General features: G+C 37.9%; 1 protein-coding gene across 4 annotated transcripts in view; it reads right to left on the reverse strand.

The window, feature by feature from the left end:
* Positions 1-14,901: 14,901 nt before the first annotated feature.
* Positions 14,902-25,508, reverse strand: part of LOC149185415 (uncharacterized) — a 48,338-nt gene continuing 37,731 nt past the window's right edge. The window contains exons 3-6 of one of the 4 annotated variants that reach the window (XM_089417934.1): positions 16,426-16,581; positions 16,036-16,248; positions 15,559-15,912; positions 14,902-15,410 (exon numbers count right to left, since the gene is read on the reverse strand). In XM_089417934.1, the coding sequence (XP_089274060.1) occupies positions 15,162-15,410; positions 15,559-15,912; positions 16,036-16,248; positions 16,426-16,581 (972 nt within the window). In that variant the 3' untranslated portion in view covers positions 14,902-15,161. Of the gene's footprint in view, positions 15,411-15,558; positions 16,249-16,425; positions 16,582-25,508 lie in introns of all 4 variants that reach the window. The other 3 variants (XM_089417935.1, XM_089417932.1, XM_089417933.1) reach the window with 3 other exon arrangements.

Below are 25,508 nucleotides of genomic sequence, written 5' to 3' on the forward strand. Positions count from 1 at the left end.
TTCTTTCCATATTTATGCAAGAACCTTGTGAAGGACATTAGTACGTTGCAAAAAGAGTTCTAAAGTATTTGAAAGGAACTCAATACGTTAGATTCGTATTCACATGTGGATAACTTCAACTTGATTGGATATTCTAATTCAAACTTTGATGGAGACAAAGAAAATGCAGTATCTACTTCAGGCTATCTTATCAGTCTTGGATCAGGTGTTGTCTCAAAGAGGTCATGCAAATTGTTAGTTCTAGTGGAGTCCATGACAGAGGCAAAATATGTGGCAATTTCATAAACAACAGGAAAATTCTCAAAGACTTGCAAGAGAAACAATTGAGATATACTTGTCTTCTGATAGACAATACTTTTGCAATCAAGTTGGTCGAGAATCCAAAATTCCATGATCAAACCAAACACATCAACGCAAACTACCATTTGATTCAATATCATGTAGAGGCCAAGACTATTCATTTAGGACAATGTTCCACAAATGAGCAAATTGCAGACAACTTCAACAAAGCACTTGGAAGAGAAATGTTTGAAAATTTTATATTGATGTTAGGGCTCACTAACACCACTTCAGATTAAGTGGGGGAATGTTAAACACCTAATACTTGGGTATTGGGTGAAATTGTAAATATTTTGTAAATATAAATATGAAAATATAAAATGTTAGAATAGGAAAATGCATCATACATTGAAGCTGAAACCAAAGGTCACAACCTCACTTTATATAAGTATGTTGGGTTAATGGGAATTCATTCAAGTTTTTGGAGTTACGTTACCCGGACTAACAAAAAGGATATATTGGAGGAGAGTGTAAGCCTAATCTTGGTTAGATGTCATAACACTAGCTTCCAATCAAACTTTCCTTCAATTGTTCCTCCAAGGAGAAAGCTTGCCCCTCCCGCACTTGCGTCCCTTGGATTTCCCTACAAGACGCCATCAAAAATGAGAATGATTATTCTTTGAAGCCCTCCATTTATAAAATTTCTCTAAATCTTACTAAAGCTACCATCATGATTTGGATGGAGTGATAGAGGAAACCACAGATGATGAGATGTTTAAGTTATCTAAGTGCAACCACCATGCTTTCTCACTATTGTCCAAAGAGGAATCCCAATTGAGAGAGAGATCATGTGAGAGATATTCCAACTACAAGAGAAATTTACTGGCTACCTACTCAAGGAGAGGAACATATTGTTTGAAGATAGTTTTATTGCAATCTCAATAGATCTTCTAATTCAAAAATGGAGATGCCAACTAAAATATCCTAAAATTTAGCTTGCCCTTGAGCCATGATAGTGGTAATGCTAATTACAAACATATCTCTCCAGTTATTGGAAGTGATATCTCTACGATACAGGGATTTAAGATAGAAGCGCCAAACTTTCTTAGAATATTAGCATTCTAAGAAAATAGGGATTATTGATTGTAAAGCTTCAAGGCATAGCGCACATCTTGAGGGGCCCTACATGCCTCTTTTTAGAAGATTATTAATTGTTACAATTTTACCATGAGCTAGGGTCCAAAAAAGGAAATTGACCTTTGGAGGAGCATTTGTTGAACCAAACTTTTCTCCAAAAGGATGTCTTTTGAAGGGATGCCAATCTAAATTTCCACCGAGTAATTTTGTGTTCACCAACAACGACTATTTGCCAACTCTATATACTTTGGAGCACACCACGAGAACCCCACACTGATATGGTTGCTAGTTTTTTTATTCCTTTACTATCAAGCCACTATTTGAGTGGTTCTAGAGAGTTTTTCAGCTAAGTGGATTCCCTGTAATGTTATCTCAGCGGATTTTCACTTTCCTTCCATTTCCAAGATTCCAAGAAAGATTTATTTTAATGACAAGAATAGTTGCTTTGAGGGTCGTCCAAATTGGGGAGTCTTGAATGTCAAAGATTGGATGATCAATACATCTTTAGAGAGAACCCTTGAAGTAGTCCTTGACCAATATTTTCTTCCACAATTTTATGTCATCAGAGATAATTCGCCTAGAATTTTAGCCCCCATAGTTAAATTTACCAAGTGTTGTCTTGTATTCACATGTCCCCTAATGCATCAAGAGCTCTTAAATGTGCCCATTGTACAAGATCAAATTTATTTTGGGTTTATTTCCCTCCTTCCCAAAGAAATTTAATGAGTTCTTTGGAGATCTTAGATTTAATTCCAGAAGGGGCCAATAGAGAGGACAATTGAAAATTTGTAAGGGTTGAAAAGATTTCTTTCAAAAGAACCATTATGTCTGTTGGTATCAGCGATTGTGAACCACAAGCATTTACCTTGCTTTTGTTTTTGGAAATAACCATGAGCCAATGAGAGGAGGAAAGAGAGTGCAAACTAATAGGAATTGCAACATTTATAAAGGAATATGAATCATCTTTATAAGAGAAAGAAAGAATTCTCACAATAAAGCTTAAGATTTGTTTACTTACATTCAAACCATAGATTTGAGACTTGTGATGTTGAGTTTCCCTCCTGAGACTCTGAGAAGAGATTCAAGCACTTTCTACAATCGAGTGGCCATAGTAATTGAAGCTCCTCCCAATAGAATAGTGTCATCTGTGAACTATGAATGGTTGACTCTTTAGACTCCACGAATAATCTAATTATTGGAATGTACCTAGCTAATCGCTTATTTTCCAACTTTCTACTCAACGTATCAGCGATTATGATATAAAGAAGGGGGACAAGGGGGTGTCTTTGCCTTAGTCTACATTTTGCAGAAAATAAGGTTTTCTGTTGACAAGAGCACCAATCCAGGGGTTTCCAACACATGCTCTTCAATCCACTATATAAACTAAGAGCAAAAACCAAATTGGCCAAAAACTTGGAAGAGGGATAAGTGATTTACTCAAAGGCATTGTCCATATTGACTTAATTTCCATACCTATGTTCCTTTAGTATTACATGAACGAATAGCCTCTTGAACACTCACAATATTGTCAAATGTTTTCCTATTTGGTAGAAAACCCCTTGATTTTCCAAAATGATTTTTGGGAAGAAAGGGCGTTTAAGGATTTGCAATAATTTTTGAATTGGGTCTGATTAGGGGCTCAGTATTTAACTCAAAATTCAAAGTTCTCATATTGGCTCGAAAAATGTACGAATGTGTCTGTCTCGTCAAGATGATCGCAACGCAATTCGTTTCACTAAAATCGAGTCCAGATGAAAGAGAAAAGGCCTGTTGTTCGTTTTCCTAAACAGCAAAAAAAATTTGCAAAACATGACAAAATGATGGCATGGCAGTACAGTTAGCATGATGGGAATTTTCTTCAGTTTTTCCCAATGAGGCTGTGACAAGTGTCACTTCAAGATTCGTTAGTTTGGTTGTGTGAAGGTGAAATTGCCCAATGCCCTCCAAGGTGGAATTATGGTTCATGATTAATATTATGTGGAAATTGTATTATATATATATATATATATATATATATATATATATATCGTTTCCAAATCTGCATATGTATTTATCAAAGTTCTGAATTATATTAAAATCAAAGGTTCCAAACTATATTCAAAGGGTTTCGCATATATCATTTGGTGGCAAAATATAATATGGGATGGGTGGACGGTGGGTTGAGCCCGTGACCTCACCCTCCCAACTCTAATGTGTTTCCATTGAACCACAATGGACATGTTTAAACGGAGGCCCCAACACATTTATTTAATGCGACAATGTATTCTGACGGTGGGAGAGGAGGGAGCCAGCCCCCTCTCCATACGACCACGCTTCAAAAACCAAGAGCCAGCGCAAACAACTAAGCACGATTAGCGCCCCTTCTTAAGGTTGGTGGCAGATTAGGAGGCGCGCCAAATTCAGCGGGACTGCCAGTTTTGGCGGTGCTCACTGGAGTCTTCTCCAATTTTAGCGGGGTTTCCTAAAAAAAAATTGAATGAATCATATCTTGAGCATTTTTCGACCAATTTGAGCTCAAAAAAATGTGTTCTTGGCTAATTTGGACATTCTGGACACATTGGTGCAGATATCAAGAATCATAGAGCTTTGTAAACAACATTTTTCCCACATTGGCCCAAGCCATGGAAGCTGGACCAAGGAGATGTAGCCCAGGAGGGGTGAACTCCTTCATCAAAACACTGTGTTAATGTGTCTTTTTTATGGTTTGTTGCATTGTACATGTTTGTTGTTCAGTGTTTGTTTCTGAAGCTATTTTTCTCATGAATGTATTTTAAAACTTAAGGAAATTTACTTGATTGTATGCACAAACAGCGAATGAAACCTTGGTACAAGGAGTAATAAGCGAGCACATATTTATAAATCTGTAGTTGTTATTAGCGCAGCAAAACTAATCATACAAAAATAGATAAAGTTGGTATCAGAGCAAAGGTTGAATTGCTTGATTACTTGAGTTTGTGCAATTAGGGTTTTAATGGTTGCAAAATTGTGATACTTACAAGGTTAAAGTTGCAGAAAGGAGAAGGGAAGCTATTGGTTGCAACTCCTGAGGTAATACTTAGAAGATGGAGGGCCACAATGCCACAATCTCCACCACCCAAAGTACCAATTCCAGTTGCACTTGAAACTCTTCAAGTTTTGTCTTCGACTAAGATTGAAGAGATACAATCAGTACCAATTTTTTAGCCTGAATTCATAGCCATTATATCTGGATAAAGAGAGCCTGCAGGTCCCTTTTCAGAAGAGGAAGAATTCAAGAAATCTTTCTATACTTTGACTGAGATGGTTAAATTCCTCTATGAAGAGAGGAACACTAGAATGGTTGGAGAGAGTTGTAAACCTCCACATGGAGAAGGAAGCTCAGAGGACAAAAAAGATGAGAAGAAGGATTCCAAAGGGAATGGTGGAAATCCACCTCCATCTTCACCATCCTCATCATCTTCCTCATCATCTCCATCATCTCACACAGCGTCATCTTCCACTACCACCATTGAAACTGCGTATACTCATTCCAAAACCCCAAAAGGAAAAACTCCATCACTGAAATTGGACATACAATTCGAACTTCCCATGTACAATGGAGAGGTGAATGCAGAAAAGTTGGACAATTGGATTCGATAGTTAGAGGTATACTGCGGAATTCAAAACCTTCAAAAAGACGACATAAAGATCCAATTGGCTTTATTGAGGCTAGAAGGCGCTGCACTAGTTTGGTGGGAACCAAAAACTCAAGAGGAAATGAGAATCCATGGTAAGATATCCATTACTTGGGTTGAATTTGTTTTTGCAATTAAAAGACAGTTTTATCCTTTAGCCTATATGCAAAAATTCATTATGAGTTGGTAGAATTTTAGGCAGCTTAACGGCCAAACAGTGTAAGATTATACACAAGAGTTTAGGAAAAGGGCTTTGTTGTTAGGAGTGAATTTGAATTCCCAAGAATCACTGCTGAAATATATTGGGGGTTTACATTCCTATCTGAAACAAACTATCCTTATGTTTAATCCAAACAATTTAGATGAGGTATGTGTGCAAGCCACGCATCTTGAATCTAGATAAAAGAACATTCAGGAAGAGAGTAGTAAGAGAAAGCCATTCAAGGGTAAGGAGAAAAAAATGGTGGAAAATGGAAGGGAAAGAAAAATGCAAGTGTGAAGAAAGAAGGGGAAAAAGTTATTTGTAAACATTGTTCAAAAGAGGGACATAATGAGGATCATTATTGGAAACTCCATCGAAAAATGAGACCAAATAAGTTCAACAATAAAGGAAAACAGAAAACAGCTGCTATCACTCAAAAAGATTTAGGTTCTGAATCAGGTGATGAAAACAAAATCATTGTCATGGGAATCAAAGGAAAACAAGATATTGTAAGAACTAGTTTCCAAAACTGTAACACTACTACTACTCGAGATGAAACGAGATGAAAAGAGACGAATTGAGTTATTTCATGTTAGGGTCATATCTAAACACACCAAGATCGACACACTCTTCAATAGTGGGTCACAAGCGAATCTAATCTCTGAAGATTTAGTCAACAGATTGAATCTTGAAACTGTACCTCACCATAAACCATACCCTTTGGGATGGATAACAAGAGACACCAATTTACAGGTTACAAGAAAATGTTTGTTTAAGTTTGCAATCACTGCAAATTTTTTTGATGAAGTAGAGTTAGATGTCGTACTGCTTGATATTTCAGGGGTGGTGTTGGGTAGTCCATATTTGTATGACCGAAAAGCAGTCTTTTATCGCCATGAAAACAAGTATCACTTGTTCAAGGATGGTGTGGAGTATATAGTATTGCAAAAAGTTAAGCATATCAGCGGTTAACACAGGGCAAGCAAAAGACTAGTGAATTCAAGTAAAAGTTTAGTACTTCTCATGTTTAAGCCAAATGATGATATTGTTTATGAAAATATTATTGCATATAATGCAAGTTTCAATTATGATTTGGTTGGTTCAGTTCATCAGAGTGATGAAGTATTTCAGGTTGTGAAAGAATCGTCCTTCAAGGAGAAAGAAACTTCACATGAAATATCTTTGCAGCACGAGGTTTCTCTTTGTGATGTTAGCATGCAAGGTTGACAAAACTGAAAAGTGTAGAGACATCAATGCAATGCAAAAATTTGTTGAACAATGGGCTCATTCAATCATCCCTTACACCATGTTGTGCACCGATGGTTATGGTGCCAAAGAGGAATGATAAGCATTTCAAGAAAGAGAACAAAAAGAGTAGCTTTCGTCAAAGCAAAGTTGTAAAAAGAAGTCAATGCAAGAATATACATAACACCAAACAAGAATGGTTTGTATGGATTTTAATGTTGTTTGTTCTTTGTAGCACTTCTATTACGTATATATATTTGAATTATAGCAAAAAATAGTCCTTCCTTGAAGAAATTGTCCACTTGAGTGGCATAAACATGTTTAGAATGTTTTCTTATGCACATGTGATCTATGAAAGAAAATTGTTCGATGTTTTGAACATATCAAAGTACAAGTTGGGTTTTACTTCTTTGATGCATTTGAGCCATGATATTGGAGGAGATAAGTTGAAGGCAAACCTCTCCAAATTGGATACCATTGTTGATTGGTCAACGCCCAAGATCGTCATTTTAATAAGAGGTTTGTTGGGAGCAACGCAATGTAGGAAGAGAGTTGTTGACATTTCTTCTTTCGAATCACCTTCGCATGCATTGTCACGTGTGTGCAAAGTCTTCCAATGGGAAGGCAAACAACAAGAAGCATGTGTTGCTTCAAACCAAAAGATTAGTTCAATTCTTTTTTATGCTCTTTCAAATTTGAAAGATTCATTTGAGTTTCAGGTTTATGCAAGCAACTTCACCATCTTATTTTATTCAGAAGATTTCCATGGTGTAAAGATTAAGTTGCAACGATCCATGCACTTTCTTTGATTGGACACTTGTCAAAAATTTCACTTGTTTTCAAGGTACAAAAGAGGTATAAGCAACAAGTTTATAGTTATGCCTTTTAGGCCTATTGGTTATGTAACTGTTGTATTCATGCGTCATTATGTTTTACATGAAAACTATGTTAAGAAAATTTCATACTTTCAAGATGTACAATCAAGGTTGAGTCATGTAAACCAAATAGTGAAATTTGTCATCATTTACATTATATTTTGTTATCTCGTCTTGGTAAGAAGGATATTTCTTTTGATGGCGACATGGAAAAAACCACGAGTTTCTATGAATGATTGAAAATGGTGCAACAAACAGTATAATATCAGCTTAAAAAGGGCAAAGACAAATATAAATATTATCTCAATCACAGGTTTCAAGTCGACGGTGCAAGTTGGTGTCAATTTTGCAAAAAGAGGCTTCAAGTTGTTGAACAAGGAGAGAATGTTCAAATTTCACATTCTGAATGCATTCCTACAGAATTTTTGAATCAGTTTCAACAAGACGCTATCCGTGACAAAAGAACGGGGTCCTAAAGGCAAGTAAATGTTGATTTCTTTATAGAAGAGCTCAAGGAAACAAATTCGTCAAAATTCAATTAGATCAAGCTTGGAAAGGTGAGGGGGTTGTACCCTCATCTACTTGTCAGATAATGGTGATCTTTTGGGGTCCAAAATGTTTCTAGTAGGTAAGAATGATCAAGTGCTCAGTGTTCAGCGCAAAATTCAAAGTTCTCGGGTTGTCTCGAAACATATACGATTGCGTCCATCTCGTCAAGACGATCGCAATGCAATTCATTTCACTAAAAACCGAGTCCGGATAAAGGAAAAAATGCCTGTTGTTTGTTTCCTAAACAGCGAAAAAAAATTGCAGAACAGGATAGAAAGATGACACAGTGCAGTCAGTATGATGGGAATATTCTTCAGTTTTTGCCCAATGAGGTTATTACAAGTGTCACTTCAGGATTCGTCAATTTGGTTGTGTGAAGGTGAAATTGCCCAATGTCCCACAAGGTGGAATTATGGTTCATGGTTAATATTGTGTGGAAATTGTATTTTATATATATATATATATATATATATATATATATCGTTTCCAAATCCGCATATGTATTTATCCAAAGTTCTGAATTATATTAAAATCCAAGGTTCCAAACTATATTCAAAGGGTTTCACATATATCATTTGGTGGAAAAATTATTATGGGATGGGTGGAGGGCAGGTCGAACCCGCGACCTCCCCCTCCCAACTCAAATGCATTACCATTGAACCACGGCGGACACTTTTAAATGGAGGCCCCAGCACATTTATTTAATGCAACAGTGTATTTCGACGGCGGGAGAAGAGAAAGTCAGTGCTACGAGCCAGCGCCCTCTCCATACAACCACGCTTCAAAAACCAAGGGCCAGCACAAACGACTAAACGCAATTAGCGCCCCTAATCATGCTTAGCATTAATTAAACCGTTGTTAAGGTTGGTCGCAGATTCGGAGGCACGCCAAATTCGGCGGGACTGCCAGTTTTGGCGGTGCTAACTGGAGTCTTCTCCAGTTTTAGCAGGGTTTCTTAGGAAAAAATTGAATAAAGCATATCTTGTGCATTTTTCGATCAAATTAAGCTCAGAAAGAGATATTCTTGGCTAATTTGGATATTCTGAACACATTGGTGCAGGTATCAGGAGCCATAAAGCTTTGTAAATAGCATTTTTTTCATATTGAGATAATACAGAAGCCCAAGCCATGGAAGTTAGACCAAGGAGATGTAGCCCAAGAGGGGTGAACTCTTTCATCAAAACATTGTGTTAATGTGTCTCTTTGATGGTTTGCTGCATTGTACATGTTTGTTGCTCAGTATTTGTTTCTGAAACTATTTTGCTCATGAATGTCTTTTAAAAACTTAAAGAAATCTTCCTGATTGTATGCACGAACAGCTAATGAAACCTTAGCACAAGGAGCAATAAGCAAGCACATATTTACAAATCTGTAATTGTTATTAGCACAACAAAACTAATCATACAAAAATAGATCGGGATCTTGTAGAAGACATTACATAAAGATATAGGCCGAAGTTGAGAAAGATGGGTTACTAAATTCTTGGGGTATTAGAGCCAAGAAAATAAGACATATGGTTGCTCCCATTCTACAAGATATGTGAACATACTTTGGCATTATGATTAGATCAAATTTTACTAGGTGCCAACATGCTCTTTAGAATTTGATGGTGAAACCATCTAGTCTAACACTTTCGTCCAAATCAAGACTCCAAATTACTACTCTGACTTCCTTTTCCTCAATTTCCCTCATGCGTATAGTGTTATCTTCAAATGTTATTAAGCGTGGGATATGCTCAAGCACCCTATTGTCTATTCTAGGTATATATATGGAGGAGATGAGTACATCCTCAAAACAATGCATCTCTACCTATTAAATTTCTAAGAAAATACTTATAGTTTGACCCTCTGAAGATTTGATGGAAACAATATTAATTTTCTATTGATGAGCTTTTGCTTGCTTATGGAAGTACGAGGTATTTTTATCCCTTGTTGCAAGCAATAAACTTCTTCAATTTTGCCTTCCACTAATTTGATTTTTTCGAATGGCTTGTTGATACAAGCAGACATAAGAAGCTCTTCGAGCAGAGGGAGATATAAATGGATCCCTAGCATTTCATGCTTGAAATAGCGTATATAAATATAGAGGCTTTGATATGCTTATTTTTCTTGCTAAAGAAGTTGAGGAGAAACTTGATCTTTTTCTAGTTGATATTAAATAACTTCCAAATTTTCTTTACACAATGCCATTTCTTGTTCAAAGGAGATGTAACGATTTATCGCCCAAGATTTATGATTTGATTTGACAAGCTTCATTTTTTTCTTTGAAATGAATGTTGCTAAACCTTTTAACCCTGGAGTTCCAAGCTTGTTTTAACGCTTCCATCACTTCCTTTTCTTGAAGCCAAAGAGAGTTAAACTTGAAGGGAATGGATCAAAGGTTTTGGGAATCCTTCATTTTGAGACTAATAGAATGATGGTTAGAGGTTGACCAAGGGATTATTACTGAGAAAACAAACATAGAATTAATTAGGAGGGAGTGATGGATGAGGAATCTATCAACTCTAGCTATGATATGCTCTTGACCAATTATTTGTTAGACTAAGTATATTTTCCAAAGTATATCCCATGAAATGATAAGATCCTCCAAGTGTTTACCAAAGGCATCTTGAATTCTTAGTCCCTCGCTTTTCTCTGATAGACCCAGAATTGTGTTGACCCTCTTGCCCCGCCTCCCCGCAACAATTCTTCTATCAATGGGATCTAGATTTTGGATGTTGCTCAGAGATTCCCAACACGTACTTTTCCCTAGAATTGGCAGGGATATAGATATTAATAATGATATATAGCTCACCTATATGAATGCGCCTCAAGGAAGTAAGTAATTAATGGTGACTTTGGATGGCTTCCTCCATGGTGAACAAGGTTGAGTTCCACATTATGCAAATACCTCCTGAGGCGTCTCTAGAATCAATAGTTGTCCCTAAACTATTTTTCCAAACATTTGCATCGGGATCAATTGTTGCCTTGGTGCTTAATTTTGTCTCCTAGATGAGTAGGATCATTGCCTTCTCACTCCCGACTAGATTTCTCAAGAATCTTTGTTTTGATTTAAAGCCTAATCCAACTCCAAGAGGTGAGTTTCATCATTGCTTTAAGGATTTACAAGGCCCCCGTTGTGAGGAGGTTTTGCTACTCTTAGTTCTTGATATACTGTTATAACCAAAACTCTTAAGTACACTCCATATGTCTAGACCTTTACCCTTCTTCGCAAAATGCTCTTTGAATTCTTTATTGGAGGGACATACTCTATGCTTGGATTTATCTGTGGTTTAGTCTTCCCCAAAGTCCGAGAATGATCGAAGACTTCTTAGTGCTTTTGAGAGAGGAATTAAGGAGTAGATGCCACAAGGAAGGGAGGATGAGGTTGAGACTACCACTACATAAGAGGGGGTGTCAACAACCTGAAAACTTCAGGATGAAGGGCTTTATGGGTTTGAAGGAAGCTAGGAGTCATCCAAATTCTTGAGAGCCCAAGATTCTTGTGGATCTAAGTTAATACAGGTTCACTTGAGCCCTAATTTCTTCTCAAGGTTGTTCCTTCGGAGATTACCTTTGTTTCAGTTGCTTCTTCAAGTGCAGAACTGGGAGGAGGATCATAAGGTTCTAGATTTGCTACATTGGGATTTTGTTGGGGACTTTGGTGGGGATTTTTCTCCTAAGATGTTAAGGGAGCTTTCACTTCATCAATCTTCATATTCCTCCTCTTCTCTTCTTCCTCCTCTTCTCTTCGTTGTTTGCGACTGGTATGGACTCACTAGGGCTTCCTTCTCTAAGGGAGCTAGTTTAGGCCACAACCTAGCAAAGTGTTTGTACTCATGACAATGTCGACATTTAAAAGGAAGTTGCTCGTAATCTACTTGCTAGATATGCTTCCAATCCCCCATGGTTAGCTGGATTGCTTCTGGTAAACCCTTTTCCAAGTCTACTTCAACAAACTCGAGCACAACAAATCTAATCCTTGGATATTGCATAATCTATATAGCTTCCTAGGTCGTTGCCAATAAATTTCAAGATTTGCTCATTCCAACAATGTATAGGAAAGTGAGAAAGACAAAATCAAACCAGAAAAGTTAAAGCAATATCATTCATGGTATTGAAATATGGTGTCCAACAATTCAAATACATAGCTTGTGCTCCATGAAAGTAAGGTCCAGTATTGAAGATCAAATCTCAATACTCTTTGAACTAAAAGAGAAACGCAAAGTAGCCTCTTCCATAAAAGTGGAAGAAAATCTTTCCCTAGACTAAGGGTTCCCAGTGTTTTTGAACCCATTTTACCATGACTTTTAGGGATGAGCATAAGCCTATAAACCGCCCAATCAATCCCTTGTTCACCAATGTGATAGCCATCTAAAAAAGAATTTGGAGGGAGGGGGATAACTAGTAAATCATCAATTTTCTTCACAAAATGGGGAGAGGCTTGTTTAACAAGTTTGTCCAAGTGATCATCTCTGAATCTGGAATCGAAGGACCTCCTCCCTCTATAGCAGAGGATGCCATGACTGTACAGCATGATCATAGTTGAATCGCAACTAGGGTTTAATCAAAAACCATGGAGCTAGGTCAACTACTTTACACATCAAAGCGAATGTTATAGAATGGTATCAAAGCTTTTGGTTACCACACTCTAGAAAATGTTTTTCCCTTATTTTATTTTAGCATTTTGCACAATCTCAAGTTTAAGAGTAGTCCCTGGAACACCTCAACTTGCCATGAAGGAAAATAGAGTGTAATGGCGATGGGTTTTTATGTTATTGTTCAAACATTAACTAGCAATTTAAATTTCCCCACAAATTATATCTCATGCAAAGTCAAGTGAGTTCACCATTGTTCATAAAAGTGGAATGAAGCGCCCACTATAAGGGATCAACGGGTTGCAGTGAATGGGTCATGTTATAGCAAGGGAACAACACGTCATAGTGGTACAAATTAAGACTATCATAAGATAAGCAAGAAATGTGATAGTAGAAGCACACACATGTTTCAAGTAATGAATGAAGTGTAGAAAGCAGTTGTAACAAAGTTAATCAATTCTTAGATATACAATACTCTCACAATAAAACGGTACCAATGAACAACTGCAAGTTTTTGAATTAATTAGTCCAATTAAGAACAAATATTTTAAACCTCTCTATGCGAACATGAGCCTATTATTCAACAATTAAATCAATTGAACAATCCTCACAAAATGAAGTTGCATACTACTGAAATTTCTTAATTTTTCGTCCACGAGTGAAATGCATACAAATATCCCCATGAATGAAATCTCACGGAACACTGTTAATGATATTGGAAGGAAGTGCCTACTATAAAGGATTAATGGGGCGCAGCGAATGGTTCATGCTATGGCAAGGGAACAACGTGTCCAAGTGACAGCAATGAAGGCTATCGTAAAATAATGTGGTCGAAGAAGCACGAATGTTTCGAGTAATGAATGAAGTGAGTAGTCGCTGGAACAAAATTAACTTCCAGAATGCATGGCATAATAATAAAATGGTGACAATGAACAACTGTAATTTTCAAATAACTTAGTCCAATTTAAGAACAAACGGATTAAACCGACCTGTGCAGACATGAGACTACTATTCAACCATTAAATCAACGAACAGTCATCAGAAAAGAATGTGCAATAAGACATCGAGAATTGCTTCATTGATGTAGTGTATTGTCAATACAGACGTTACAAGAAACTAGTACAAAATTGAGGTGAAGATCATGCAGTTGTAAAGAGAGCAATGTACATTCAAGTCGCACAGCAAGAGCTGACCTTGCAGAGATATAAAGGTAACGAAATCATTATGGGCTGCTAGGGTGTGATGTGGTGATGACTTATCATTGCACTAATGAGTTGACACCAAATATTTGGCATTGATATTAACGTGTTAGAATAACAAAGGTATAAAGGTAACGAAATCATTATGGGCTGCTAGGGTGTGACGTGGTGATGACTTATCATTGCACTAATGAGTTGACACCAAATATTTGGCATTGATATTAACGTGTTAGAATTACAAAGGTATAACATAAGTTACATGCAAGAAGTTTGACATAATGAGGAATTGGCATTCAATATGAAGGCTAATTCTAGCGCAACAAATACTATAGAAAGCCTGATGCAATGTTGTTATGGTACTCTGATAGGGTGTGATGTGGCAATAATGAGTTATCACGGGTGTGATGTGGCGATGATGAGTTACCATTGCACTAATGAGTTGGCACCAAATATTTGGCATTGATATTAACGTGTTGGAATAACAAAGGTATAACATAAGTAACATGAAAGAAGTTTGACATAATGAGGAATTGGAATTCAATATGACGGCTAATTCTAGTGCAACAAATACTAAAAGCCTGATGCAATGTTGTTATGGTACTCTGATAGGGTGTGATGTGGCAATGATGAGTTATCACTGCACTAGAGAGTTGGCACCAAATATTTGGCATTGATATTGACGTGTTGGAACGACAAGGGTATAACATAAGTTACATGCAAGAAGTCTGGCACAACGAGGAATTGGCCAAGCAAAACAAGAATTAAACCAGCTCCAACCCATAAAGGTTTTTGTGCAAAGCATTAACAAAACCATTAAAAAGCAGAGAATTCTGCCAAAAAAGTTGAACAGAGTTGGGTGTAGATACAGAATTATAAGCAAAATACTCACCTTGGATATAAAAGCTAAAAACGAAAATTTTGATTACACAGAAACTAGCAATGCCACAGAAAGCTCATTGAAGATCAGTCATTGTCATTCTCCAACTTCAACTTTTTATTATCTGAAGAAATTTAGAAATATATATAAGTTACAACCAACTCAAATCTCAAGGTCTAGCACATAAATAGCACAAGCAACATTCCTGTAAATGCATTGAAATAAATAACCCAACACCTTGACAACTACAAAAATAAATCTGTTAGGACTGCCCTACAAATTTGACAGGAAGAATTCTTTCTAAAACTATTGCTAGAAACAAATCCTCAGAAATTATTGAAACATAACTCTTGAACACACAAGATGAACCAAAACAATTCTTCCAGCTGCGAGATCCAGCAGCTGAAACCCTCCTGTGCACAAAAATTCTTGCACACTATTGCACAATATCAATCTTCTCATGGAACAGAATTCCCATGTTTTCTGAGTCGAAAATTAAAAATACCTAATATTTTCAAATATAAGTGGCTAATTAAACTGCCCCTCTCTAGACGCCAAAGGATAGAATTTCAACTAATTATACACTCTTGAGAATTCAAATTACCATCATCATCGGACGAGTCATCACGATGCAATGGTTCCAAAAGAACATACTCATCCACATCATCATCCTCGCCTTCAAAATCTGCTCTTGAATACCTACTCTCAACATTTGGTTGATATTGCCGTCTTTGTAATCTTAACACGCGCATAATTACATCTGGTGTAAGACTGATACGTGAGCGATCCTCTCTGCCCTGCTTGTTGGCTTCCATTATCTGCAAAAGGCAATCATGTCAATTGCTCCTACACTAAAATTCATCCAAAACAAAGTATTTTGAGTCATTCCAGTGCACAAACAGATCATCCGAAGATTCGTAACTTACTATTCATACGTTTATAAGGTAAAGGTCCATACTAACGTACCTCTTCAACATTATCTGGGAGTGAAATCAATTGCTCTGCAGTAGGGGCCCATATTTTTACATTTTTCTCAATCCCACTTGTAGCAAGTATAGTTGTATAGGGATGAGGCTCCAGACAGTTAACCACATGTTGGTCACCTTTCATCAAATGTACCAGCTCGCCCCCCTTCTTCTTCCAGATGAATATCCGACCACAATCAGACCCACTAACTACATACTCTGTGTTAGGGCCAAAGAAATTTACACCCTTCACAGTCTGTGCATTTCGATGTCCCTTATAAACCTGTGGGGCTTCTAATTCATTCCTCGCCTCAACTGACACTGACTTTGGGTTTGGGCCCAGACTCATTTCCTTCTGAAACAAATAAATAAGTTCATCATTGTAAGAGACAAGTAACTCCCCTTGGTTAGAATAAGCTAGACCAGTAATGTGAACATGGTCATTGTCAATCAGATGTTGAGGTGAGAAGAAATCTACAGGGCAATCTTGATTTGTCGAAGAATCCTGATGATAGCTTCTGATGTCATAAACACGAGCATATTCATCAGAGCCACCAATTGCAAAATAATATGGATTTCTCGGATCTATCACTATTGCATTTAGTCGCACGTGTTCGATGGACTGTGACTTGTTCCCCACAAAGGTATGGCAAGTTAAAACCTTGGTTGCAGTATGGCTTCGCAAATCAAACTGCAGAAATAAGTAGCAATGACCATGTTGACTTGTGAATTTTTTATTTCAAACACAAATATGAGGGAGACTTGCATTTATATTTTAATATGCAAACGGTGCTCAGCCTTTTATACAGCAGCTTCAAATCACTAAATGGCATCTACAATCAAGTACAAAAGAAGGAATGGAACTTACATGCTGGACAGCTCCATCTTCACCACAGCTGTAAAAGACATGGGGACTTCCAGGCTCTATTGCAAGTTTATGAGTACGCCCACGATGCTTTGCTAGCCGTTTTGTCTCAACCTGACCATTTTCCAGGATTTGGGCATGCCTTACCTGTAAATAAAACTAAAGGAGACATATTACTCCCTACTCACAAATATTGAAAATTTCCTATTGATGGGGGCAAGACTAAAACTCAGGATAAGTAAAGCACATCAGTACAGCACATCTCTAGCCATTAAAACTTTCCATGGAAGATACAGGTTGATAAAATAAACATGAATATGAGCTCCTGCTGCTTTTTTTGTTATTAACAATGTGCCTTAAAAATGATAAAAAACCCAACCAATAATTGCAGTCCACTTTGAAGGGGAATCTGTCTTTAACAATGAATACAATGTATAAGACAAGATTTGATGACCCTCGAAATAGCTCTCCTTGATATATATATATATATATATAGGAGACCAAGGGTACAATGAAAGGTTCTACTTCTAACTGACCTCCTAATATAATAAATAAACTAATAATGAATGCTTATTAGGGGCTTAATCTGCAAGAGCCTTAACATAGCCCCCTCTTTGCCCTCAAAGCTTGTAATTGAGGGCATTTCTTCATGAACTATTCATTTTCCCCTGTAGCTTCTTCTAGAAGCATATTCTTCCACTTGATTAGGTACTCATAATGGTTTTATTCTGAAGAGATAGAGAATCACTGATCCATAACTGTTTCTAATTCAAGAATCAACCTCCCTTCATCTAATTCCAAAAGTTCTGTTTACACTAGCATAATTTGTCCCACAAACTATTTAAGGCAAGATACATGCAACACCTTATGAATGTGAGATATAGCTTCAATTACAAATTCTTATGAAGAAGTTGTAATGGTGATGGGTTGTTGGGTTCTTCAATGACAACTTTTACATTAATATGTAGAAACAAAAGTTCATAAAAAATATTGCACTTTTAAATATAGCACAAGATAAACCCTAATTTCAGAAATTGCATGCAAGCAAAAATCACTTCATCAACCCACAAGATAGTCTCTCTATGCAATAAATATCCTCCCCTACACAATTCGCACTCTACTCAGCCATTGGGTCCAAGAAAACAAGAGAAAACACTTATGTGCACTCTCTCAAGAGAAGAGAAATGAGTGTGTGTAATGATGATCCTAAGGAAAGTGACTTGCCTCTATTTATATGAGGGCGCCCATTTCACTTTTCCTTAATTTGCAATGAAAAACCTAAAATGTTTGCTTAAAGCACTCAGAAAAATTCATAAGTCACAAGCCGACCTAAAGATAGCTTTACAAATAGATAAATCACAATAAAATATCATAAATCGTCCACAAGTGTGGGAGGAAAAATTCGATGTCATCCTCCATAAATGGGCATCTCCATCAAGCAAGTGACAGAGTGGATCCAAGTGTGCTCCTCACTCCGATTGACATCATCAAAATGCATGGGTGCATCTCCAAGTAAAACCTCCTTAACAAATATGCCATGATCAAGAAGGATTGTGTCATCCTCCTCGAACATGCATGGGTGACGTGGTAGCCCTAGGGCACAATATTAGTCCCAAAAGTAAGTGTGACAACCCTCCCAAAGCATCTCATGTAATCTCCATCCTCGTCTATGCTATGGAACAAAGCAATGCCCATCAAGTAAGTATAACACCAGCCTGGGGGCATCTTGGATCCTCTAGGTACATCACCAATCAAGCCAACATCCTAGATTCTTGGCTCAACATTTCAACATTTGGAGGTGAAGGAAAGGATATACAACCATGTGGAGGACCCTCAAGGCCCATAGTTCATCTCAAAAAGGGCCCTATTGTTGTTGCAAAGTTACAAATGTTCTCACATCTGGGGTAGACGTAAAGTCACAAATGTTCTCACAATGGAAAAGTGTCAAGCCAACCCTCAAGGGACATCCAATGTATCTGTATGAAACCACATGAAATATACCCTCAAGATCAGGTGAGATCAACATCATTAAGGACAGAAACCATTAAAGTATAATAGTGCACCATATTCAATGCTAGGGACACAAAAATACTTCACACAAACCTTGCTTTCAAATATCTTTCTAGTTAAAAATTTGTAGGCAAGTTAACACACTTGTGTTATGTAGGTTTTAACCCTATACAGAAATTACCTACAAATGAATTCTTAAAACATATAAAAAATAAAATGGCGAGAAACACAAAACAAATACACAGGGATTTTCCCCTAGATCTCAAAACTGGGACTACCAGATTGATTTTTCATTATATTCCTTTCAATGTGACAACACACATATATACATGTTGAAGCATTCATAAACCCCAATCCGTTTACCCTGTATTATAACCGTAGTTCCCTTGACCGGATCTACAAGATACCATGGGCAAACCATCATGCCCAAAACCATGTGCAAAACCCGTGCACAATACCATAGGTAGGTTTGCCCACCTAATATAGGGTCCCAAAAAAAATCTCAAGGTATTGCCCCGCACCCCGGCAGGGGGGTTACCACCCCCTGTGAACGACCGCTGCGCCCGATGCAACAAAGGGGCGATTACGCCCCCCCCCCCCCCCCAATACCCCCTCGCTTCCCACGTGAGGCTAGTCGTGGAAAGAATATAACACATACCCAACATTCTCCCGCTTGTTTTCTTTCCACACAGGGGGTCACAAAAGAGCTTAGTCATTGGTCCAACCCTACAACACCCATTGTTTCTCTACACCAAGAAAACTTCTCAGTGTTCACAGACTTTGTCAATGTATCTACAGCATTCTTCAAAGTGTCCACCTTCACCAGCAACACCTTTTTGTCCTCAACCATACCCCTCATAAAGTGATATTGAACATCAATGTGCTTTGTCTTTGGATGATAAGCAGGGTTCTTTGCCAAGAAAATTGCACTTTGGTTGTCACAATTTATCCTTATAGCTCGTTGTACTAACCCCATACTTGAACACAATCTTCGCAAACAAACTACTACCTTGCTTGCATGAGTGACTTCCATGTATTCTGCCTCTGTAATTGAAAGTGCCACTACAAACTGTCTCTTGCTCATCCCACTGATAGCACCTCCAAATAGGTTAAAACACATACCCACTTGTAGATCTTCTCTTATCCAGATCTCCAGCCTAGATTGCATCAACAAAGCCACGGATGTCCAAAACTCTATCCAATTCTGGTCTTCCTTGGTAGCATAGACCATAATCACTAGTGCCATGCAAATACCTGAAAACCCGCTTCATTGTTGTCCAATGCTCCTTCCCTGGTTTTGACATAAACCTGCTCAATACTCCCACTGCATGTGCAATGTCTAGTCTAGTACAGACCATTGCATACATCAGGCTACCCACTGCACTTGCGTATGGAACACGGGATATGTCATCTTTCTCTTCTTGTGTCTTGGGACATTGTTCAGCAAATAACTTTACATCTACAGGAATAGGAACCTTCACTGTTTTACTATCCTGCATATTAAACCTCTATAGTATTGTCTTGACATACTTCCTCTGGTTTAACCAAAGCTTCCTCTTTGCCCGATCTCGTTTAATTTCAATGCCCAAAATATAGTTTGCAGCACCAAGATCTTTCATGTCAAATTTGGAGGGCAATCGGGTCTTCAATTCCTGGATAATTTATTTGTCATTTCCAATCAGCAACATATCATCCACATACAAGATCAGATAAATAACACGGTCACCAATTAATTTAAAATACACAAAGTGATTTGCTTTGCTTTTGGTGAAGCCAAGTCCCCGTATAAATGTATCAAATTTCTGATACCACATCTTTGGTGATTGTTTTAATCCATACAGAGATTTTTTTAACCTGCATACCAGTTCTTTCTTTCCCTTCACCACAAAGCCTACAGGTTGCTTCATGTAGATCTCTTCTTGCAGATCCTCGTGAAAAAATGTTGTCTTCACATCCATCTATTCTACCTCAAAATCAAAAGCAGCGGCAACAAACAAAAGTAATCTAATAAAAGCTACCTTGGCAACACGAGAAAAAATATCACCAAAATTAATTCCCAACACCTAGGAATAACTTTTTTCTACCAACCGAGCTTTATATTTCTCCACCTTGCCTTTTGCATTCATCTTCTTCTTAATCACCCATTTGTTTCCAATGGGTTTCCTTTCAGTCAGCAACTCCACCAAATCCCAAGCCTCATTTTTGTCCAAAGATGCCATTTCATCAACCATGGCCTCTTTCCAGAGTTTGCCATTCTCTGCTACTGCCTCCTTGACAGGTCTAGGATCATCATCAGTAATAGATAAAGCAAAATTTGAACAGAAAGCAGATGGACTATACCTTTCTGACTGCCTTCTTTCTCGAACTGATCTTCTCACAACTGGATTTTGTGGCTCTTCATCTTTTGATTCATCTTCTATTGTAGAGTCTGATTCTTCCTCCTTTAGCTCAAACTCTATCTTCTTAGATTCCTTCGGTAGGACTTCATGTTTAATAACATCTTTCACCTCTCTAAACACCACATCACGGTTGTACACAACATTCCTTATTTCTGATATCCAAAGCTTATAACCTTTTAAACCATCCTTATACCCAATAAAGATGCACCTTTCAGATTTACTATCCAACTTGGTTTTTTTCTCCTTTGGAACATGTACATATGCATCATAGCCAAATACCCTCGGATGTGAAAGAGAGGGTTTCTTACCGGTCCATACCTCATGTGGAGACTTATGCTCCAATGCTGATGAAGGTGATTTATTAACCAGGTAACATGCAATCTCAACCGCCTCTACCCAAAATTCCTGTCCTAACCTGGCACCACTGAGCATGCTTCTTGCCTTTTCCATCAACATCATGTTCATTCTTTCTGCAGCTTCGTTTCCTGAGGTGTGTATGGAGTAGTCTTTTGTCGTGCTATACCACACTTATTATAGAACTCTTCAAATTCCTTCTTGCAAAACTCTCCACTATTATCTGTCCTCAACACCTTTATCTTCTTATCTGTCTGGTTTTCCAACAGAGCCTTAAATTCTTTAAACCTGTCAAAGACATTAGATTTCTTCCTAAGGAAATATATCCACATATTCCTTTAGAAGTCATCTATATATGATACATAGTACAAAGACTTACCTAGTGATGGAACCGCCACAGGGTCAAACACATCATTGGGCATAAGCTCTAATATCCCTTTCGCCCTCTTAGCACTAGAGGGGAAACTCACCCGATTTTGTTTCCCATATACACAATGTTAACAGAAATCGAAATCCAGAAATAAATTAGACATACCTTCTACCATACCATTACCATGAAGTATTTGAAGCCCCTTCTCGCCAATATGTCAAAGTCTTTGATGCCATAGCATGGTCTTTTCTCCAGAGACCACTAGATCTTCTACTCCACTTTCAGGGACAACAGAACTGTTGCACCCATCAGTAACAGTACTACCCAGAAGCTTGTACAGAGTTCCAATCCAAACTCACTGCATTAATACCAGTGCTCCCCAAACCATCTTGCAAGTATCTTTCTCGAACACTGTTTTTTCACCTGCATCATCCATCTTGCTAACAGAAATCATATTTCTGGCCAATGCAGGAATATGTAAAACACCCGGAAGTGTTCTAATCCTTCCACCTTGCAACTTCAGCTTCACTTTTCTGCATCTGACAATTCCAGCTTTCCTGTCATCCCCTAAGAAGACATCACCACCATCATATTTATCATACTCGCAGAACCACTCCCTACAGGGAGTGTAGTGAAAGGATGCACGTGAGTCAATCAACCATGCCTCATGATCTACATGTGTACTTGAAAAAGAAGCCAAGTACACATCCCCACCTTTATCTGAGGTGGTTTTCGCCCCTACAAAAGGAGCATCATTAGATCTCTTTCCTTTCTCAAGAGCTTTAGATCTACAGTCCTTTTTGAAGTGCCCTTCCTTTCCCCATTTCCAGCACACCTTTATAGGTTTTCCTGAAGATTTAGATCTCCCTCTAGATTTAGACCTCCCACTTAAGGACTTATTTTGTTTCTGTTCTGGGACCGTCTTCATACAGACAAGGCATCTCCATTCTGGCCCTCCATATTTTTCCGTCTCATCTCCTCGACAACAAGAATCAGACTATTTCATCAAACTTCAAGGTAGTTGTATTGCTACCTATTGCGACAACCAGACTATCCCACGAATCTATTAGAGAGCACAGCAAACTGATGCACTTATCTTCATCTAAAATTTTATATCAACAAATAACAACTGGCTTACCACAGTATTAAATGCTTTCAGATACTCTGTCACTGAGTCTCCATCCTTCATCCTCGGGTTATACAGTTTTTCCCGCAGGAACAATTTGTTCACCAGACTTAGATTGGTATAAAGTCCCACAAAGCCTTCGTCATAACTTCCCCTAATACATTCAACAATACTGAATCTGAGATACACAATCATATTGTGCTCTTTGCTTTCCGATCCAACTTCGCCCAACCTTCCGCTGACATTATCGTTGGTTTAGTACCTAGATCTACCGCGGTCCATTGATCTTTATCCACCAGCAGATCCTCCATCTTGAGTTTCCACAAATCAAAACTTTGACCATTAAATTTCTCGATCTCTATCTTTCCACTGCTCGCCATCTTCTTTCATCGCAAGAATCAATCACGCAGATCTCAAATTGAACAAGGTCTACCACAGGCCCGAGAAAAACCCCTCATCAGCAAAGGCGTCCCCTTGAAGCCGAAACAACTCTGATTCCAGATGTACGTTTTAACCTTATACAAAAATTGCCTACAAATGGATTCTTAAAACACAGAAAATATACAATGGCGAGAAACACAAAACAAATACACAAAGATTTTCCCCCAGATCCCAAAATCGGGAATACCAAATTGATTTTTCAATATATTCCTTTCTATGTTACTACACATATATATACATGTCGAAACATTCATAAACCCCAATCCATTAACCCTAGATTAGAACATAATAGTAGTTTCCTTGATTGGATCTACAAGATCCCATGGGCAGAAAACCATCATGTCGAAAAACATGTGCAAAACCCATGCACAAAACCATAGGTAGATCCACCCACCTAATATAGGTAAAGTCGTGGAAAGAATATAACACACCCAATATTAGGGATGATTAGCCATATTAGGTGCTTCCAATCACCAAGGGGAGAGACATTTCCTAGATAAAGCCCATCAATCCATAGATGCATATGAAGAATGTAGTCATGGAATAGGAAAGACTTCAAATAAGATAGCCATAATAATGGTATCAGCTGAAAGAGGTCCAACATTTTCGGTATAATGATGATAAGAGGGAGCAATTGTGGAGACATGAGTTACTTTTTTCTTAGGCCTGTTTTTTCCACCACTCTGGTGTGCCTTTTACTTCAATGACTTTCTTTTCTTTCTTGCATAGCTTGGGTAACAACCTTGCTTTGTTTCTTCCAATACCCCTTATAGATGTATCAGTTTACCACTCATTAGGGTTGGGACATTCCTAAGTTTCTTTATTTAGATAAAACATGAAATGCTTATGAACCGGGTGATGGGTTATGGGGGGGGTAGGGCTTGTGTTAGGCTTTTGCCTATATGCTTATTATATGTCCCAGTCGTATTTTGCATTTTTCATTTTCTTTATTTGTAGCTTAACATGCTTTTATTTTTCTTTCAACTGCAACAACCTCTTAAGGCAATGTATCTAGTCTATGACTTACAGATGTGGATATAGGGTGCCAATCCCAATGACCGATGATAATCAACCCAATGAATGGAAGTGAAAATAAGGGAGAAATGGGATGTGGTAAATATGCATTAACTTGGGCACGATATATCAATTAGTGCCTCCTATTAGTGCCCTTCCTAAACAGTGGAAGAAAAAGGGCCGCAAAAGAGGTTACATTGGACTAGGGGAAAAGGTTAATCTCCTAGGTGAAGTATGGGAACGAGTACAACCAAGAGCAGTCAATCATCCAACTTGGCCTGTGATCCATATTAGTATGCCCCAAACATTAAATGAAAGCACATGATTACAAAAATGGTTAGTGTACGTTCTAATAAATGACCCACCTTTCTTCAAGAACTATAGGTGGAGAGCTCGAAAACTATCCCTGGGGAAATTATTGGTTGGTTGGTTGACCGATGGGGAGAAAATATTTTTCCAAGGGGTTCCCTACTTTTAGTGGGTAACAAAGATTAATGCAACCTTTTTGGTGCTTTAAGGATGTTTCCCTCTTTGAGGGCCTTACCACGTAAATCTTGGAGCCTCTATCTTTGATCTGTGTAAGTTATTTCTCAGTGGTGTTTGTCCTTGTGGTTGCCCACTTGATTTCCAAAGAGCACATGTGATTCTTTGTTTGAAGATCAAGTTAGCTTGAAACAACTACAAAGTGTTAATTGTCAAGTTAGACCTATGGAGCTCTATGTGAAATTTCCATAAACTGCAGTAACTGGGAATTTATATCCTAACTTTTGTAGTTTATTTGTCATCTATTAATTAATAACAGTAAATATCAATAAACTCACACTACAATTCTTCACAAATAAAATACGTTGCAAAATATAAAATACGAAACTAAGAAAATAATGCACACACACATCAAATATGACACCGTTATTTTTGGACAAATGTTCCTAAAAAAACCCTGAAGGGAAAACCAATGCAGTAGATGAGGGTTTTATTATTATTCAGCAATTTGAGAAATTACAGCTGGTTTCCTTTCACTAGCAAACCTCCGACAAATATTGATCTCCTTAGGCAAAATAATCTGGAGACTAACTATCTCCCTCTGCCACTCAATCTGGCCCTCTTTGGGCAACTCGCACTTCTGCAAGCTATTTGCATTGTCTCTTGAAAATACGCATTGCTACCCTAGGAAATTCGTTGAGCCTCTGGAATCTCCCTACATCAAGTGGTCCTACCTCCTATACTACTCTGGGCCCACTCGCTTTGCCTCCGGATGATAGACCTGGCCACTAGCTCACTGAACGAGCTCCTCTACCATTCGCACTATCAACTGGCTACTCGCACTGGCTAAATACGACCTCCTCCATAGATAATTTGGCCTCCTCTTCCT

Source organism: Pinus tabuliformis, chromosome 3_2 (genome assembly GCF_031772625.1).
Source record: "Pinus tabuliformis cultivar Carrire ecotype Pingquan chromosome 3_2, CPIR1, whole genome shotgun sequence".
Lineage (NCBI taxonomy): Eukaryota > Viridiplantae > Streptophyta > Pinopsida > Pinales > Pinaceae > Pinus > Pinus tabuliformis.